Below are 20,138 nucleotides of genomic sequence, written 5' to 3'. Positions count from 1 at the left end.
CTTCCAGGCACTAAAGAATTCTCATCGGAGTTATCCTTTCAGTAGCTGGAGTCCCAGGAGCCCCAGCTCCTGGGGGATGAGTCACCGTATGACCCAGGTGAAGCCCTTGAAGAGCATGCCCTGGAGCAGGTGTCCTCGAGGACATTTATCCGGCCCGCCAGGTGCCGCTGCCTGTCCTGCTTAGCAGCCGACTCGTCCCAGGCCCACAGTGCGCATAGGAATTTGTTCATAGTTTTGTGTTTTTTTAACTATAGTCTGGCCCTCCAACGGTCTGAGGGACAGTGAACTGGCCCCCTGTTTAAAAAGTTTGAGGACCCCTGCCCTGGAGGCTCAGGAGCCCAGCCCCTCTCAGGCCTGTGCACACACCACACTGCTGCTGCCGCCACATGAAGTCAGACTAGTCACCACCTCAGCCTGAACCAGCCAGCTCACCCCTACACATACGGAAATGCTGATTTTTCACATCCTCTGTCTTTGGCACGGACGATTTAAATTCAGCCATCATTATGGGAAATCTTTTTATTGTTGGCTTTATCAGAAAAACTTGTATCACAGGCAATTTCTGCTGCGTAATTTTAGTAAAGCCAGAGATGATCATTTCTTCTAGAAAAACAAACCTCTGCGGTTAGAAAGGAAGACAACAAACAGATTTCATTTTATGATCTACCTTTATCAAGCCATCCAGAGCACATCATTCCTTTATGTTATTACTTTAACCTTATATAACAAGTCATAGAAAACACACAACCAAAAGCCTTCTATCTGTAATATCCTAGTCAATCACCAAATTCTCCTAGGTTTTTAAAGACATGAAAGTAAACTCATTTCCAATAACAGCACCTCAAACATCACATACGTTTGTAATGCGGTGCTCCAGCCAGATTTAAGCCTCGTGTTTTCCAGGTTTTAGCTGCAATACCCCTCACTTACGTCTTAGATTTTTATCAGCTTATTTTGGGGCTATTTTGTCTTACTGAGCCTAAACAGAGCAAAATGTTAAAATAATGAATGATCTAATCTAAGGAGATGGCCTAAGTGACACGAGTGGAAACCGGGCATCCTGTGAACACAGGTGGGCCCCTAGTTATCCCTGAGCTGGGCAGAGCCCACAGTCACTTTTTCTCTGAGGCTAAACTTGAAGCCTGTGGTTTGATCTTCTTAGCCGCTTCCAGAACAGAAGCTAGGTTTACTTTATCTCCAAATTCTTTTTCTCGGTGCTCGAGAAGAATGCCCTGGAAGGAAAGGAGAGGGAACATCAGTCCTCATTCCGAGTCACTCATTCATAAGTCGACGCCATGCGGCAGCTGTCTGTTAAGTCCTGTGCTTGGGCAGCAGGGGACAGAGGCCGAATCAGGCTGGCTCTTCCCCCTGAGGATTCAGTCCTTGAGGGGCGGATCAGGGGACAGCCACACCACAATGTCTGCACTGTACCGCAGCCTCTGGGAGTGGGAAGTCATGGGTGATCACATCTCATCGAGCGATCAGGGAAGACTTCCCAGGTGGTAAAGCAGGAGAGTAACCAGGATGTCCACAGGGAGAGGTGAGGTAAAAGGATGTGCCAGGACAAGAGGATTGAATGAGCCCGAAAGTATGGGAGCAGAGCTCAGAGGTCAGCCCCTGGCAGGTGCTGAATGACCATCTGAAAAGAGGCCCTCTCTTCACTTAAGTTTTCCTAAGAAATGGGCCCTCACTTCCGATGCTGGGATGGAAAATGCACTAAGACACAGGGTACCCCACAGTACCCTGAAGTGGTAAGAAAGATAAAATAATGTGTTTGAGGTCAGAATCAAGGCATCCTTGTTAACCTTTCTTTGACCCATGACATCTGGGAACTCATCTTAAATTTAAAAAGTAAACAGCTATAAACGTGTTCATTGTGCCATCTATACTAATAAAAGGGTAATACGCTAATTAGAGTGGATGTCTTCTGGACATCCATCCGGACAAAACCACAGTGGCTGCGAGGCCCTGGGCTCAGGCCTCATGGCCGCAGCAGCCAGCAGTGGCAGCAGCAGCGGGGTGATGGGGGCAGAGCCTTTCCCTGCTCGGCCTGGTCGCCTCCTGCAGAGGGAGGCCAGGCTGCAGCTTAGGCCCGCTCCCCAGGGACATCCCCTGAGGGCTCCCAGACTGTGAGAGGGGGCAGGCCGGGCTGAGGGACCCCCCTCAGTGCACGAATTTTCGTGCACCAGACCTCTAGTTGTTTATATAAAGCCCCCTCCAAGCATGTCAAACTTGCAAGGGGAAAGCCCCGGCACACAGGTGATAGAGGGAAGCTGACCAAGAAACTATCTACTTGCCAGCAAAGCAGGATGAGACATTGCAGTGCTGTGGAGGGGCATACATGACACGAGGAATGTTCATGATCCACCATTAAGTGAAGAAGAACATCTAGTTTAGTAAGAAACCATCTTCTGAAAACAACAAAACAAAAGGCCGCTCAGCTCCGCTCCATTCCAGCCGGTTTTCGGTGGAGGCTGAGCATGAAGGACGCTCTCCCTACCTGATGCTGTTTCATTTTCAAATTGTTTATGTGGAAAACACATTCCTTCTCTAAAGTAATTATGCTTTAAAGATGATTACAAAGGAAACCCCACTGAGGCACCTGGCACAGAAGGGCTGCAGAACTCTGCTCTGAGGGAACCTGGAGGCCAGTCCTGAGGCTTGGCCAGCCGTCAGCTTCCAGCCCCTCTGCTTTCAGCAGGAAGGAAGGAGGCAGGAGCTCCAGGGAGCACCAACAAAGCCAAACACCACGCCTAGCAACTCCAGGGGCATGCCAGCCAGGAATGGGGAGCCCGTGAGCACCCCATGAGTCACCGCCAGGCAAGAGAAGGCTGGCAGGTGAGCCAAGCCCTGCCCCGGGGCCAAGGGAAGGAGGGAGGGTGGGGAAGGAATCCCACAGGGCCAGAGTGGGCAGGGGCTGAGCCATCCTCTGAGGAAGTGGCCAGCCCAAGTGCAAGGGCATCTGGAAGGGCCTTTGGGAACCACTACTAAAGAGAGGCTGGGGTGAGGGAAGGGCAGGTGCGGGGCAGGACAGACCTGAGTCCTGAGTCTTGATTCCACTGCACCACTTACTAGCTGCTGCCTGGGATTCATGTCTCTGAGCCCATTTCCTTACACGTGGGTGGGAATAAACACACCTAACGTCCCAGCCTGGCTGTGAAGATGTGAGAGCTGAGCTCCGGGAAGAAGGCAGGCCCTCTCTGGCAGTCATATCACCATGACATTCTGGTATTGGCAGAAAGCCAGCAAATAGGTTTACATTAAATCAGACACCAACTCACACCAGATTCTAATTCAGACCAGCAACAGCAGTTACCAAGCTTTAAAGAAGGGGTTAGAAATGGAAGGATTTCTATTCCCATTTGCTTTTATTCCTCCCAAATCAGGAAAAGTACTGTGAATGATCAGCGTTAGCTGTGAGGTCCACCAATGCAGACAACCTGTCTTTTTACAGATAAGGCCAAGAGTTAATGCCATGCTAAGGGTGTCGGAGACCAGGCTGAAATCAAGCCCCGTCTCCAGGTTCTGCCAGGCCCTCGAGCCTGCACCCTCATTACCCCCTCCCTGCTCTGCGTCTTCCCGGCCTCTGTAGGCACTGCCCTCTGGCACAGGGGAACCACCACGGCTCAAGGCTGCCCAAGGTCTGACTTGGAGCACTCACCCACCTGCCTCCCTCCAGGGCCCACAGAGACCTCATATCCCCACACACACCCCTGGGGTCCCTGAGCTACTCTGGATCCTCACAGCAAGGGCCTGAGAAACCTGGGGCAGCTCTGTCCCCAGGACCCCACAGCGGGAAGCAGCGTCTCTTTCCACATCTATTTGCTACTTCCCCTAACAGGTCTGTTTTGAATCCTTTCTCCTCCACTTTTTTCTACTGTCCACCCTTGTTGACCTGGAACTACCACAAAGAAGTGCATTCTCCACAGGAAAACCTATGCTTTTGTTCAGGCACAGAAAGCAGAACTCGACCTCACAACGCCTGGCTCAGGCCCCGGCAGTGCCACCTCGGAGTCCTCCCTCGCCTGCAAACTGTGAGGAGTGAGATCTGTGAAAAACGGCAATTCCTCTCCCTTCCCCTTCCCCTTCCCCATGGCCTGGCTTTCTGGGAGGCTGAGTAGGGCAAGTCGCTCCCATCGGGGCCTCAGGCTCACTGACACCTACAGACCCAGGCATTTACCTGCTTTCCTGATCCCACCACAAAAACGCCCCCGAGGATGAAGCCTTCGCCTTCCAGGTTTCCAGAGAAGCCTCCGCTCCGGGCCCGAAAGAAGTTGCTCCAGACGCCCAGCCGGACAAACCCCATGAACATCATCTTCCTCCTCTGGGGGCCGTAGAACTTCTTCTGTAGCAGCAAGGACAGAACCTCTGAGTACCTGGATGCCCGCCTTCCGCAGGGGGCACAGGCTCCCAGAAGGGCGCTGGTTTTCAGACTCAAAGCCTGCTGGTTCGTGTCCCCGCAACACACACACACAAACCCCAAGAGCACTGGCTGTGAGGGCCTGGCCCACAGCGTTCAGCCCTGACTCTGGCCTACTGCTAGAGACTACAGGGCTCCTGGGCCTGACGGTTGACTCAGTCCCACATTCGTAGAGGGGCGGGCAGAAGGGAAACAAATATGACTGCAATGAATTAAGGAACAGGGGCTTGTGCTGGGCCCCCTTCTGTGAGGTGGGGAGAACTAGTGGAGTTTCAGCCACTTCCTGGGCAACCTTTCCCAAGTGACAATTCAGGACGCGCTCAATTAACATGCGGGAGAGAGAGCTTTTCAGTGTCCGATCAGGCTCAGCTCAGAGGCTGGGAAGGCCCTTCAAGTTCAGGGCAACTGACACGGAGCCCAGCCCAGCCTGCAGCTCCAGGCCACACACCCTCCGGTACCAAGCTCTCCACTCCTGAGCACAGTCCCCTGCTGTCTGTCACAGGCTCACAGACACACCTTTTCATCCAGGAAGATTTCTCCTTTGAAATAAGGCTGGAAGTCCTTCACTTCGGTCCTGACCTGCTCCTTCACCACTGCGTAGAGGGGCACACCCAGCTCATCCAACTTGGGCTTCAGGGAGGACAGGTCCGCAGCCTCCTGCAGAAAAGAGCGAAGGTCAGGGCTCTGTGGCCAACCAATGCCCACTTCCCTCCAGCCCAGAGCACGGCTGGCCCTGAATGCGGAAGAACAAAGGCAACAGAACGCCAGAAACAATTAAGGCCTGTGAAGCCCAGCACAACACTGTCCCATGGGCACGAGGCCTCTGCAGAGGCTTCTTGTCTTCTGCCTGGTGGGGAGGACGGGTTAGGCTCCCATGATGGGGTGTCCTAACCTCTGGCCAGGGAGCAGCCAAATCTAAGAGAATGCAGCCAAACATGGTCATTTACTCCTAGCTACGATGCTTCTCTCCTAACTCATCTTCTAGCCCCTCCTCTGCACTAGACCAAAAATAGCACAAGGGTCTATTGGACCAAAAAGCAGGCCTAGGATAGCTGCCTCCTCACTTCTGCTCAGCTGGCTTCCCCTCATGGCAATAACCTGCCTCCTTTCTGCAGCTCAGCTCCTACCCTCCAGAAAGGGAGCCCTGTTCTAAAACTGCCCCTGCCCGCCGGCCTGGGGTGAAGGCCTGATTCTCTGGGCAGATCCCATTCTTCCTGCTGGGCGACTCCCGTACCGAGTCTGCGTGTTACCACTAAGCTGAGCACTGGCTCCTCATTCCCAGTGTGCCTCGTGGCTAGAAACTGGGTCTCCATTTCCTGTACCCCTCAGTGCCGAGCGCGCGGCCGGGGGCACAGAAGGCATTAGGTACCAGGTAAAGCGAAGGTGGACACAGAGAACACAGCTGAGCTGAGAGGCACGGCATCCTGGACTCCTAGGAACCCGCCTGGGTGACTAAGAACGGCCTGTGTCACGGGAAGGCTTTGAAATGAAGAACAAATTCCTTTTTCACATTTGGTGTCAGAATTAAAGAAATAGCATGAAACCCTCCCAAATGCAGCTTACTCGCCTCCCATACAACACATTGGTGTATAGCGGCACTATGTTTAATTTTTCATTTATTTTCTAGGACAAAAGCAGCACAGCCAACGAAGCAGAAATCATTACAGAATGTTTACAGGCTTCGGTGATGGCAAGCTTTGCCCCAGAACAGAGAGGACTACGGGCCCAATGTGTGTGACATGAAACGTTTCACTCACTTTTCCTGGGCTCTCTACTCTGGGTATGTCCCTGTACACAGCTATGAATGGACAGTCACAGACCTCCTCCCCAGGCCACTCAAAATAGCCCAGACTGCCATTGGACTATCTTTTTAGAAATACAAGTTTCCACAAAATGCTCTGCTGGGGCAGAGACCAGTGCACAGGAAGCAGGCTGCAACCTTCTGGGTTTAACCTGCCGTGAGAAATCAAGCAGGCCTCGTGCTGGTATTTGCAGGTATCACAGATTTGGAATCAAAAGCTCTGAGTGTGAACTACGGGAGGACCTCTGAGGAGGTCCCTATCCTGATCCCAGGAGCCTGTGAATGTGTGTTGTTACAAGGCAAAGGGGAAGTAAGGCAGCCGGTGACATCTGGGCTGCCCATCAGCTGACCTTAAAGGAGACTATCCTGCATTACCCAAGTGGTTCCCACGTGGAATCACAGGGTCCTTAAATGTGGACGAGGAAAGCAGAAGAGTCCGTGTCACCGTCACGTGTGTGAGAAAGACTCGCCCAGCCACTGCTGGCATTAAAAATGGAGGGAGGGGCCACGAGCCAGGACTGCAGGCGGCCTCTCGGAACTATCGGAGGGCGGAAGCTTTTTCCCTCCTACATCCCCCAGAAGAAGCGCAGACCTGCTGAAACCTGGATTGTAGCTCCAGGGGAGCCGTCTCGGAATTGTGACCTCTAGAACTGTGAGATAATAAATTTGTAATGTTTAAAGCCTGAGTTTGTGATAATTTGTGAAAGCAGCAATAGGAAGTTAACATACCTCCTCTCAGCGGTGTGACTTTGCCACAGCCACTGTACCTCAATTTCCTCTTTTACGAAACGAGAACAATAACAACCAGCTGTATTTTCCAGGGATGAGGTGGGGCACGGATGGAATATCAGGCGTGGCAGCGCCCTGAATGCAGGTGCAGCAGAGCACACCATGTCCCGCCGTCAGCAGCTTCTTTGCCAGCCCGACCACACAAGCAGGGGACAGATAGGACAGGCAGAGGAACGCCTGGGGGTCAGGGAGCACAGCCAGAGGAGGAGGAGGACAGTGTGGCCGTAGCCACGCCACTTGAGAAGCAAAGCCGTTTCAACAGCAGGAGCGCTGTCACTCCCAGCTCTCCCCAGGCAGGGCCCGGATCTCAGACCTGGGTCTTCTGCCACCCACTGACTTGTGTGACCAAACTAGCCTGGCCCTGGGTTTATCTGTCTGTAAAGCGACAAGGCTGGGCCCTGCCTTCCTCTGACAGGCTTCCTCACTTACTGAGCAGATGATGATGGCCTCCCTTTGAGAGGCCAACCTGGAGACTGCCCAGTCAGTGACCCCAACTTTCACCAAACTCTCATGCCAGCTCTACCCGCACTACTGGCATGACTGAAATCCCCGAGCTCCAGACCCACAGCTGAGAGCACAGTGAGGCACCGGAGCTTCCACGTGCAAACGTGTGGCCCCCAGCTGTCCACCGGGACTCCAGGGAGACAGGCAAGTCTGTTCTAAAAGTGTGACCTGGGCTACCCCATGTGTGCAGCCGCACCACAGGTGAGGGCTGGCATGCCTGTGCCAGCAACAGTCCAGGCACCTCCTTTCCATGAGCAAATCCCTGTGCTGAGCCTCAGGAACTCGGAATTGGGCCTGGTCCCCGTCCTTGATGCAACAGGAAGGTTGTCCAGGACTCAGACAGTGCAAGAGTGATAGGGCTTGGGACAGTCAAGTGTGCTACTAACCCCAGGATATGGTGAGTGGTTAAATGAGCAGAAACAGAGAATAAGTCCAAAGAAATCTTAGTGCAAGTAACAAAAGAAGGACCAGTGTTGATCAAAGGCCAAAGTGGGCCTGCAGGTCCTGGGTCCTGGCTGGAGTGCCCTGGCCCCACCCTCTGGGGTCCTCTTCTCGGAACAGATCTCCAAATGCACTCACCTCTCGACAGAGGAAGCAGCCTGGCCTCCGCACAGCCATGATCACAGCGCCCTTCTTCTCCCAGAGCTCCTTTGCTTTGAAAGTCCTTGGTTCTGGGGAAAAGAAAAGAGTCCAGCATCCTCTCTGCTCAGCCCCACCCACCCGCCCTACAGCTCAACCGTTCATCAGTGGTACCAGGCCTCGCAGAGGGCCCGGACCTGCATTTCCCGGAAAGCAAACAGGAAGCACAGATGGGGAACAGTCATCCTCAGAGGAAAATTCATATATATAGTATCCCACTATATACTCCAAACATTCCTCCTCTGTAAAAAATTATTTGCAAACTTGAACATCCCAAACTGAAACATTTCTGGAACAGTGGCAGCTAAGCAAATCCCAACTCTTAAAAAGGTATTCAAAGGGATTAAGTCAATAGAAATTTTAAATATATTTACCCCACAATATTATCCATAGGGAGGGTAGAAGACGCCTAATGAGGAAACCCCTTAGGGTAGTTGGGGTAGTAGAGTGGTGTAGCTCAAGCTGGGCTCCAGGGCCAGACAGAGTCTGCATCTAGCCATGGGACTTGGGCCATGCTGGGTCTCCCCCTGAACCCCAGTTTCCTTGTCATAAAAGCAGATGTCCAGCATGGGGCTGCAGGGAGTGTTAACAGATGGCTATGTAAGTGCTCACTACAATATCTAATAATAGTTACTGAGGGGTCAGTATGTGTGAACCCTTACTATTTTAACATTTCTTAAAGAAATCCATGTCCCTATGGGATGTTGTATAAAAAAAGAGAGGAGGATGAGACTGGGAATCCCTGGGATGAACAAAGCAGGACTCCTTGATCCCTTAGAGAGACCATCTACATCATAAATAGCAGTCACAGTTCCTGCCTTCCTCTGACAGGCTTCCTCACTTACTGAGCAGATGATGATGGCCTCCCTTTGAGGGGCCAACCTGGAGACTGCCCAGTCAGTGACCCCAACTTTCACCAAACTCTCATGCCAGCTCTACCCACACCATTGGCATGACTGAAATCCCTGAGCTCCAGACCCACAGCTGAGAGCACAGTGAGGCACCAGAGCTGCCACATGCAAACGTGTGGGCCTCAGCTGTCCACCGGGACTCCAGGGAGACAGGCAGGTCTGTTCTAAAAGTGTGACCCTGTGTTCCCCCGTGTGCACAGGCACACCACAGGTGAGGGCTGGCATGCCTGTGCCAGCAACAGTCCAGGCACTTCCTTTCAATGAGCAAATCCCTGTGCTGAGCCTCAGGAACCTGGAATTAGATATAGTGTTTCTCAAATGTGTTTGGCTGGGGAGCTCCTGTTTTGTAAAGATCCAGGAGCCCAGATTCCTCAGCACACACTCTGGAGCGGCTGGTTTAGTAACCAATGGTACAACATTACTAAATATCATGGAGCAATTATCATTATAGTTAGAGAGTCAGCAATAGAAAGTGAAAAATTATTTTGGTAAGAAAACCCTTAAACTATAAAATATCATGTATATCCAGATCACAAATATATAGTAATATGTAAGTAAACATGCAAAAAATGTGCAGAAATAAAAACAAGTATCATTAAGGCAATGGAATTATCAGTCATTTAAAAAGTGTTATTAAATGTTCCCTAACATTGTTATATTATCTTTTCAATTAAAAAAAGTTATTTTACAAAGAAAAAATAAGCCTGCATCCCAGTGCCTTGGAAAAGTACTGAGAGCAGAGGGGTCACTGCTTACCCTTCTCCAGTGTTTTCAGGTCTATTTCCTCCAGATACTCCAGGCTTGCTCGCTGGGGCTTGGACAGAAATATGTCTGTGTTGGCCAGGAGCAGTGCCAGGGCAGCAGCCCCCAGGGCCCCCGCGCCGATCGACCACATCCCCACGGTGAAGAAGCTTGGATCCTGGAGGAAAGACATTTCTGGAGATTGAGAGGAAGGAAGACGACGTTACAGTTACCACTCTCACAAGACAGCGGGAATGTGATCTGCCAAAGTGCAAGGCGCAGCCAGGCAGCCACCAGGTGGCCAGAGGCAAGGGGCAGGGGAGCCGCGGCAGCAGAGATGGGAGGGACCAGGCTGCTAAGCACCTGCCATCCCAAGAGCTGGATGCAACTGACACATGGAGGTTCCTGCCTGAGGAGCTCACCGTGAGTCAGGAGCGATGAGAGAAATGGCAGCCTCCTCAGACCCTCCTCTTGAGTTCCCTCGCCCAGGCCCAGGCCTCCCTCCCAGCTCTGTGCTGCCCATCCGTGCTGCACACTCTCTCTCCCCTCCCCTCCGCCCCCCCCCCCCCCCCCCCCGGCACTGTCAATGCCTGCCTTTCCTTCACAGTCCAGGAGTCTGGGCTATCATCTCCCCTGAGGGCAGCCTTCTCTTCAGTGATCAGAGGATAATGACCTCATCCCACTGATCATGCTGTCCTAGTACCCTATCCTTCTTCCTCTTTGAGAATCCCTCAGAAATAGAGACCGTATCCTATTCATCCAGCCCCAAACAGTTCCCAGCAGGGCCTCCCTTTTGGTAGGCAGGCAATCTCGGTACATTTCTCTCATCTGAGAATAGCTTTACCTTTTACTCATTATACAAATAAAACAGGCTCATGATGAAGACAAAACAAAAACAAAAAAGAAACAATGCACAAAACCATCATCGACCAGAATGCAGAGATCTTCAGAGCGCCCACACCTTTTCACTTACGGTTTAATAGAGATGACCACTCTTAGACACTAGTATCTAATATGACAGTTTTCCCTACAAACAGAATGCACAGATGCCTGTCGAATGAATGGGGGCAGAGCCTGAGAGAGCGGGCATGTGTAAGAGCACAGCGCGGGTATCTGCTGCAGAGGTCCTGGGCAAACGCTGTTTGCACCGGGCAGGGGTTTGCCATTGAACAGGAGCTCCAGCGGGTCCTGCAGAACCATCCAGCCTTGTTCTGAGCTCGTGCACCAGTGCCTCCTCCAGGTGGGAAGCCTTGTGCTGAGGGGTGCGAGCTCCTGGAAGCAGCCACGCCTGAAGCAGCAGCAGATACCCATCCAGCCTTCCTTCCCTGAATATCAGCATAACTCATTGTGCTGAGATCAGCAGGTATAGACCTGGTGTGTGTGTGTGTGTGTGTGTGTGTGTGTGTGTGTGTGTGTGTGTGTGTGTGTAAGGCCCTCCTAACCTAAGACTTAGCTCTCCCTGCTGGATTTGGCTGGGGAGAGGATTTCTCCAAAGGATTAAGCAAATGCCCAGAACTCTGCATACCACTGGAGCCAAGGGAAGGGGCTGCGAGGGACCGGCCAGGGCCAGGAAGTGGGGCTGGGAGTAACTTGGTAGTGCTGACTTGGGGAAAAGAAAGGTAGGTCGGACTAGAGTTTAGGCCAGCCTGGGAAGCTCAGATTTCAGTTAAGAAATAAAAAGGAACTTTTAGGTGGGGGTGGGAATGACCAAATGAAAGCAGCATTTAAGAAAGAAGAATTTGGCATCCGGTTATATTAGGGGAGAGGGGAAAAGGGGGAGGCCGGTGTGTGTGTGTTGGGGAAAGGGACGCCACTATGGTATCTCTGATGCGGGGGACTCAGCTGGGAGAGAAATTTCTTATAACCTCAGTACTCAATATGTGGACTCGTGGGTTAGCACTGGCACTGTGGGGAATGCAGAATCTGCAGCTGGCCTCAGAATGAAGGAATCACACACTGCATTGTAATCAGATCGGGCAATTCACATGCACACAGAGTCTCAGAAGCATTGTCTTGGAGCAAAGCAGCCGGGATCTTGTGCTTGGCCGGCCACGAGGGCAGGCTGTTCCCTCAGCTCACTGGGAGGGCAGCCATGGTGACAGTGAGAGTCAACGCAGGGAACACATCATACCTCTGCCTGGCATGTCCTAAACTGTTCCTTCTATTCTTCAAGACTCAAAACACCTCTCCAAGCTTCCTGGATGCTCTGCCTACCCCCACTCCCAGCCCAAGAGTTGCTGCTTCACCCCCACCTTGGTACTGTGCCCACACTGCACCCATGATCTGTCTCATGTGCTTGACACAAGATTGAGACTGGTCTGTTCCTCAGTTTATCTCTGAACCTCCTGTGCCAGCACATACCCGTGTGGTATACAGTGGGCTCTCCATTATGTGCACTGAAATGAGTCCAATAGAATTGAGTGATGAAGATGATGACTTACGGAAGACCAAAGTTCTTGGGCCAAGCAGGAAGCCAGCCCAAAGTTCTTAGGCTGGCTTCCAATTCTCTTATGTAGCAAAGTTACACATTACTGGATTACAGTTCAGAAAACAATTAAGAGGAAAACCATAGCTCTCACCTGCCTGGTGTAAACAAGAGGTCCCCCAGTGTCTGGAACAATTGCTGTGTGTTTACACACTTGGAAATGTCCCTGGATCTCTGACATGTGTGTATGATTCAGAAGCACATGGCGTGGCCTCTGATTACAGATCTGATAACATTTCTGCACCAGGACTCCAAGGCCAGCTTACATCTACCCTACAAAAGGACTTGCTTCCATTCCTGGAACACATCGGTGCCCTTCAGGAAGCCCAGTGACCCTCACGGTCAGCTCCACACCCTCGCTGCACACCACAGCTACTCTCAGAGGCACAGGCTCCATCAACAATCATGTATTTGCACAAGAGCACAAGGGATCAGACTCAACCAGACTCACAATTTCTTTCCAAATATTTATTTATTCCAAATAAAACTAAATGATACACAGCCCTCAAGGAAACACAGGCCTAGGACACAGGTAACAGAAATTCTGGAGGAAAAGTAAGGCAGCTGGGAAAAGGGATGAGCATGGGCTATGTCAGTGCAGGCTGAGAGCTGGTTACAGCTGCTCTAGGCAGCAACAGAAGCACCCAGAGCAGGTGTCTTTGGAGCAGATGTAGGACCCCAGGGGCAGGATAGAAGAGCCAGGTCGGGCCTGGGCTGAATAAATCTGGGGAGCAGCAGGCTAGCTGGGGGTGAATGTCAGCACTGAAGGCACTCTGAGAATGACCCAAAGACCCCCCAACTCTCTACCTCAAGTTCAAGAGGTGCAGTACAGGATGTGGGCTCTAGCACCACCAGGAGCAATGTGCACCACCCCACCACCTCCTCTGGCTGATCCAGAAAGCACGAGCAGGGGGTGGACCCTCATCCTCAGGCCTTGTAGCACTAGTTAGTGAGAGCCTCACTGGCACCAGAGGTGAGAGTCAGGCCTCATATGCTCCCTGGGGCCTCTGGCCGCTGGCTCTTCTGCCAGTGCAAAGCAATGAAAACTGACTTTGGAAACAAGAAAGTATGTAGGTCCAGCCCCTCAGCCAAGGCCCCGTGAACTACAAAGCAATTTCCATCCTGGCCTGTCTCAGAGTATACACCACTGCAACTTGTTGCACAGTGAGAGCTAACTCTGAGCCCGAATCACTGACAAAAAAAGGGGAGCAGGGAGTAAGGGGAGCCTTCATAGCTAAATCGAACAATGCATTTTCACATGGGTCTCCAAGGCTACTCACTAGGCCAGTGAAGCAGCATTTACTTGGTGTCACCGGACATGCACGGCGTGATTTCATTCCCTCAACAGCCTCCTGATGTAGACCCGGTTCTGTTTTGCAGCTGACAGCACTGAGCTAGAGATGTTCATACCTTCTCAGGTGCCACACAGCCAGCAGGCAGCAGGTTGCACCCTGGACCCAGACCTCTGTGACCCCAAAGCTGGAAGTCTTTCTACTGTCACACTTTGCCTCCCCACACCTTCACTTGTGGGTTCCTGGAGATCAAGGGGTACCTTCCTCATTGTCTTAAAGAGAATTTAAAAAGATCAACGTATTTTTTCAGTCATCAAATACAGTCAAACCATGTTGACGCTAAAGGAAATTTACCATGTGACAGATGTCCCTTATCTGTCCTCCCTTTCCAGCCCCTTCCCTTAAGGAAAGGGTCAGTTTTGATGAAAGATAATAGCAAGGTTGTTTACAGAAGAGCCAGCCCCCACCTGACATAGCTACAGTATCCAGTGCTCCACTCTGGGGCTTATCTGATCTGTCCTCTCCCACGCAAGAAGGTGACGCACGATAAGACCGCAAACCAACACCAGCTGTGGCAGCTCCGAGTGGCAGCTCTGGTCTGGAAGAGCATGGTACTGGGGAGGAGACCCAGCGAGGCTCCCTAGGCCAGGCTGGGTTGATTCCGCCACCGCAGCCCTCTCACCCGCCACCCAGCCTCATTTTCCCCAACTCCAAAATGAGGGACTGGTCAGGTGAATGCTGAGGCTCCTGAAGCACCCCGGGACATCCTGTGACTACCCAAAACAGCTCACTTGGGAGACTGCACATTCTTGGTTCCTCATCAAAACTCTACACTCTCCTGCCCATTTCAATTTGCAGTGTTTCTTCGTTGCAGCCCAGAGCGTCACAAGGTATCTTCCCTCCCCCACACATGCTCCCTGATGCCCAACCCTGGACAGTTCAAACCTGGGAACAAGGCACTCACCATTCAGAGTCCACACTCCTGCTTCTGCGGACAGCACAGAGGCTCACCCAGTGAGCAGGCACAGCCCGGCAGCAGGGGAGGGCTGGAGGCGGAGCTCACGAGTCCTGCCTATGGCCCGAAGCTCCCTCATTCCATGGGCAGGACCAGGCCATCTAGAAACCCTGAAGCTCCTGCAGCTGCCAATAGTCAATTTCCAGAAAGCTGGCAAGGCCCCCTAGCCCTTCAGAAAGCTGAGCAAAGTTTGAGTCATTTGCAGTCATGCAGATTATAACATTTATCAAGTGCCAACAGCTCTCTCTGCTATCCGGTGCAGTCCAATGAAGCGAAGCCCTTAATACAGCCCATGTGTCCCACTCACTGAAATCAAAGGAAGGCCTCCCTTCCTCTGTGCACTTACCCACTACCCCATTCTTCCCCACACCCAGGAAGTCGCTGGCACCACTGAGGCCCCTCACCTGTTGTCTCTTCTTTAGCTCCTTTGCCTTCCCTTCTTTTCCTGCCACTTAAGTGACTCCTCTCAACCCACCCTCCCTTCCTGGGCAACCTCACCAACTTCCAGCACTTCCCCCACCACCTTGGTACTGACTTCCAGGTTCTCCTGCTGTTCCTGACTCAGGTCCACTCGGGTGTTCTGCAGGTTATCTCTGCTGCAGTACCTCCGCGAGTGACCCCCACTAGAGTCAGTTTCTCTTCTGGAGTTCCCCAGCTCTCTGAAGGACACAGCATCCAGCCAACTGCTCAAGCCAGAAACAGACAGTCACATTTGACTCTTCTTTCTCCCTTGCTGCCCACATCCACTGAGTCAGGAAAATGTGTTTGCTATGCATGCTCTTCTTAACCTCGAGGCTTCTGTCCAGGCCCAGGCCCCTACCACTTTGTGCCTGGCCCATTTCAGTAACCACACAACTGGGCTTGGCCTGGCTCCAGCCGGGTCCTCCACAGCTTGTTTTCCACGCTGGAGCCAGAGCGAGTGGAACAGCAATCTGAGCACCTTTCCCTGGCGTTGGACTCTCACAATGACCTCCTCAGCACGTGGACAGAGCCCTCCACAGCTTAGCGGCAGCCCACCACTCTGCCTCAGCCCTGCCACTTCCGCACCCTTGCCAGACCTCTAAGTGTAAGGACTAGAGCATGTTGTTAGGCTCCACTGTTGCTCCTGTCACTTCTTTTACCCAGGACACCCTCCCCATCCATGCCAACGAGGTATAGGCCCAGAACAAATTCCACTTTCTCTCCAAAGCCGCTCCGGAAAGCCCTGGCAACTGACTGCTCCCTCGCCTCTGATTATATAGCGTGCGTGCATATGCAAACACACACATATCTTTGCACATTGCACAAGCAAATGGACTTTGTATACTCGAGTTCTTTACATGTCTGTCTACAGAGTATGGTGGGGCAATATGAGGGCAAGGGTCACTTCTTCATTCCTGCATCTCCAGCACTTAACACAAATCCTGGTAACTGGTGGGCATTAAATGTCTAACAAAATGATCTGAACTTTACCCTTTAAACGCCACAGTGAGGCAGAGTTAGAAATGAATTGTAGCCACCCAATTTCAGCTCAGTACGGAAGATAATTGTGGACAGCGCCGGCGTGACCTTAAAGAAAACACTTGCGCCTGGGTTTAGGTAGCCTTAGGTTGGGTCCTACCTCTACTGCTCACTGGCAGGGCAATCGACATAAGCTCTGAAGGCACTCTGGGCCTGGGTCTCATCTGTATACACAGAGGAAGGAACCAGAAAATTTATGAGGCTATCTCAGTTCCGACATCCAAAAGTACTAAAGTACCGCGTGCTTGCAACTCCTGGCTTCTGACGTCCAGAAAGCTATGGACACTGTGCTACTGTTCTGCTGCTGGGTGTGCATTCCCAATCCCTTCTCCTTGCCCCTGCCCCCCCCCCCCCCCCCCACCGCCGCTGCTGCCTGTTCAAGGACACGTCTCCGGGCAGGAACTGATCAAGTCTTAATAAAACAAAGTACCATCACTGGGTGGGTTAATTCATGCCTACAACAAGTAGAGACAGCATCATATTCTAAACACAGAGGGGACACCTGCCCAGTGCAGCCCCACCCAAGGAATCCTCCCTCCTCAGAATGAGCTGGCTTGAGGCACAGCCAGGGCAGGAGGAAGAAGGGGTGCTGAGGAAACAAAGGGAGCTAAGGGTGCATGTGGGCCGCCTCGCCTCGGGCCCTCAGGGAACAAGTCTGGAAAGGATGCTTCAGCTCTCTCTGCTCTCCTGGGCTCCCCTCTCCTCTCCTCAGAGCTCTGGTTCAGCCCTTCCCTCACTGAGTAAATAAGGAAACTAAGGCACAGAGAAGGGATAGCTAGTCCAAGGTCACATGGGGGAGGTTGGTCAGTGACTGAGCGGGGACTCCCAACTCCCAGCCCATGACTATTTATCGTGCAGTGGACACTCCTGCAGAGGCTAGAACAGAGTGTGTGTGGGGGGTGGGACCGCAGTCAGGACTCGGGAAGGGGGCCTGGGAATCTGGTGGCCAGGGATAGCACCAGCCCTTCCCAAACCCAGTGCTTTGCAAGCAGCTTATACTCCAAAGCCAAACGTTTTCGTAAGGGTTGTAGCTGAGAAGCCATTACAATTCGGAAGCGCTTGTAACAAAGTCCTGCCGATTCTGAATAACGACACAGGCTTGGAAATGCCAGTTAAGCAGCCTGGTGACACGGGCACCCAGGACCCCAGGAACACTAAGGAATTCGTTCCCACCCATCCTTGTCATCAATTATAGAACTAGCTACTTGCAATGAGCTGCCCAGCTCTGGCTCAGCCTGCCTTTCAGATGCCAGATTCAGAAATTTCTGAACAGATGCTAAAAGCAGAGCAAAAGGCAATCAGCTACTGGGAAACTCTGAGACACTGCCCTGGGTGAGGGAGGAATGTGGGGCTAGGAGAGGCCTTTCCTCTGACCAGTGATCCTGAAGCTAGACCCCCTCTGTCCCCAAAATATCTGGCCATTCTGCCCCTTGCTTGCAGTCTCCTGACTCGGCTCTGAGCACCTCGTCTACCAAGTTGCATGGGCGCAGATGGGAAGGCAAGGGCGATACCATAAGACTGCGCTTCAGGACAAAAACCCTGGGTTCTCACTCTGACTCTGAGAGGTCACCTTGTCCCTCTGAACCTCAGTGTCTCCTTAAAAACGAGGGCACTTTGAAGGGTTGCCAGGAAGAATCTATGCGAAGCCATGTGACATGTAGTAAAGCGCTTCCGAATTGTAAGGCCGCGTTATCTTTCTCTTTATAGGGCTCGGATTCACTCATTCTATGAGGGTTGGCCTTCTGAAGAGCACGGACACTGAACCCCCTCTCCAGCTGTGTCATCCCAGCTGTGTCACTGCAGACTGGCCTCCTGTGTGGGTGGTCTAGGTCTGGAGGAACTCTGGCTTGTCTGGGGCCCTCTGACCTAACTGCCTGAGCCACAGCACACATTCCTGCTGCTCCCTCTGCAGCCTGCCAACACTGCCGCTGCGCCAGCAGCACCAAAGAGGGCAGAGGGCACCGCTCAATGTAATCTCCCTGTGCCAGAGGCCACTGAGCTCAGAGGTGAGGCTGGTTCCGTCAGTGCCAACAGGCAGTTCTTGCCACACCAGCTCAGCAGAGGGAGGCTTCAGGGCTCTCTGCTCAACAAGCCGCAGAGGGAAGTACCTTGGCAAGGACACTGACAGAGCCCAGCACTCGTCCTCACCAAGCTTTCCAAGCACCATTTCAGTGATACAAGCATCTTCTGTACCCAGTCAGAGGCAATGCAGAAGACCTAAACTAAGTGGCATACCTTACAAAGGAGGGCGATCTGGGGAGGGCTGGACCAATAATAAAAGTGAATTCAAATTCCTACAAGCCGTAAGATCGTGGACAAGGCACTGTTGTGTTTTTTGTTGTTGTTGTTATTGTTGTTTTTTTCCATCAATAAAACTGGAAGAATTCCCGAATTACCTTTTACAGAGTTGTGAGAATCAAAGGATAAAATGTATGGGTGGTGCTTTGCAAGCCACCTTACAAAGAGTGACAAAAATGTAAGGTATAATTCTTACTCGTTTCTAGATTGGTCAATAATTCCTCCTAATACGCTGTTTGTACACGAAATGAAGGCTTCTGATGACCAGGTAAGTTCCAAGGAGTTGGGGTTCACATTTTGAATTCCAATTCTCAGTCTCCAAGGCTGGACCAGAGCAGGAGCATCCCAGATATAGACAAGCTGGCTCCGGGACAACGCTTTTCAAAATAAATCCTATGTAATTATTCTTTTTTTGTTTTCATCGGCCAAGCTCAAAGGAAAATACATTTAAATAAAACAAAAACAAAAACTAAACTGAGGTCTCAGTAACTGGGCTGCGGAAGGCGCAAGCTGTGGGAAGGAAGAGGCTCAGTCAGCTGGCCGCCCAGTCTGCCTTTGAACTGGGGTGTGCTGCCTCCGCACAGCCCTGGCACAGCCCTGGTCCGGCTGGGCCTTTCCCATCTTTTCCATCTCCTTCCCCTCCCAGTCCCTGCGACAACCCCGAGAATGGTGCTTTGTTCGTCTTTTCATTCCTAGACTTCAGCTCAGTGTTTTAAAATGAATACATGGGCTCTTTCCAATTATGCCTGGAGTTTGCAACCTTTGGGGAAAGGAGGCAAACAGGTGCCTACGAGATTCGAGATTGGGAAAAAGCTGGCAATCGTGGTCCCATAAAACACAAGACCCTACGAAAGTACAGAGCCGCGGACGCCAGGACTCTCGCCTTACACCCGCTCACCTCCAGGCTGTCCCGCCCGCCAACCATCGGAGCCCCAGGCCCACCCCGGGCTCGGCGCGCGGGATCGACGCACCAGGGCATAGTCCTTTTCTCAGCTCTGTCTCAGCAACGCAGGCAGCTCGGTGCCACCGGCCCCCCTCAAAGCCTGGGCGGTAACGAGGGCTCTTCAGGAGGCAGAGGCGCCGGGTCCCGGCCCCAAACGCGGGGTTTTTCCACTGAGCGCACGGGTTGAGGCGGGTGGGCCGGCGCCGCGGGGTCGGAGGGGGCGTTGTCCACTGAGCGCGGTGGGGACCACCCTCGGGCCCCACAGGTGCGGCCGAGCCCGGCGTGCTGGAAAGGTCAGGACCCGCCCATCAGGAGCACAAAGTAAACCTCGCAGCTAATCAATCCGCGCACCGCCGGCCCGGCTCTGCCTCAGTCTCCTCACCTGCGCGGAGGCGGAGCCACCTTCGCGGAGGTCACATGCCTTGCAGAGCCCTGCGTGGAACAGTGGAACTCGTCCTGCTCGCGCTCCCCTCCCGCCCGCTTTCTCCGGTGCCGACGCGGGGGGCGGGAGGACCAAACTCTTCCCCCGCCCCAGGGGCCCCGGGTTGGGCCCAGCGCCTGCGCAGATTCGCGCCTGCGCCGCCGCGCCGCTACTGCGTGACTTGACCCCGCCCTGTGGGAGGAGCCCGGCCCGGTGCCGCCGCATTTCAGCTCTCCCCTGCCCCAAGGGCCGTTTGCGTGTATCCCTCGTTCTCGAAGCTCTAGCTTCGTTCAGTCCTTTGTGCATGGTGACCATGGACCCCTGATTCTTTCGTTAGAGGTCCTTTCTGGAGCAAAAGCACTGCCCTAAATGGATTTGG

General features: G+C 52.7%; 1 protein-coding gene and 1 long non-coding RNA gene across 8 annotated transcripts in view; one reads left to right on the top strand and one right to left on the bottom strand.

The window, feature by feature from the left end:
- LOC308234481 overlaps positions 1 to 6,125 on the top strand; it is a 39,672-nt gene extending 33,547 nt beyond the window's left edge. The window contains exon 3 of the long non-coding RNA XR_013959081.1: positions 6,048 to 6,125. This is a non-coding gene — a long non-coding RNA (uncharacterized lncRNA). The remainder of the gene's footprint in view (positions 1 to 6,047) is intronic.
- PRXL2A (peroxiredoxin like 2A) lies at positions 650 to 19,936 on the bottom strand. 7 transcript variants are annotated; one of them, XM_080642259.1, is made up of 6 exons: positions 19,721 to 19,936; positions 9,821 to 9,983; positions 8,094 to 8,185; positions 4,937 to 5,077; positions 4,181 to 4,345; positions 650 to 1,232 (listed from the first exon to the last, which is right to left on the bottom strand). In XM_080642259.1, the coding sequence occupies exons 2-6, from the start codon at positions 9,957 to 9,959 to the stop codon at positions 1,113 to 1,115; spliced, it is 657 nt and encodes a 218-aa protein (XP_080498385.1). In that variant the 5' UTR covers positions 9,960 to 9,983; positions 19,721 to 19,936; the 3' UTR covers positions 650 to 1,112. The 7 variants fall into 7 exon arrangements, with proteins under 7 accessions (XP_080498385.1, XP_080498383.1, XP_080498386.1 ...); XM_080642257.1 differs by having other exon boundaries at positions 9,821 to 10,000; positions 19,721 to 19,935; XM_080642260.1 differs by having other exon boundaries at positions 9,821 to 10,000; positions 19,367 to 19,914.
- Between the last annotated feature and the right edge of the window lie 202 nt (positions 19,937 to 20,138).

The sequence above is a fragment of the Plecotus auritus genome (assembly GCF_963455305.1).
Source record: "Plecotus auritus genome assembly, chromosome: 9".
NCBI lineage: Eukaryota > Metazoa > Chordata > Mammalia > Chiroptera > Vespertilionidae > Plecotus > Plecotus auritus.
This window is presented reverse-complemented; position numbering and strand designations above follow the sequence as displayed.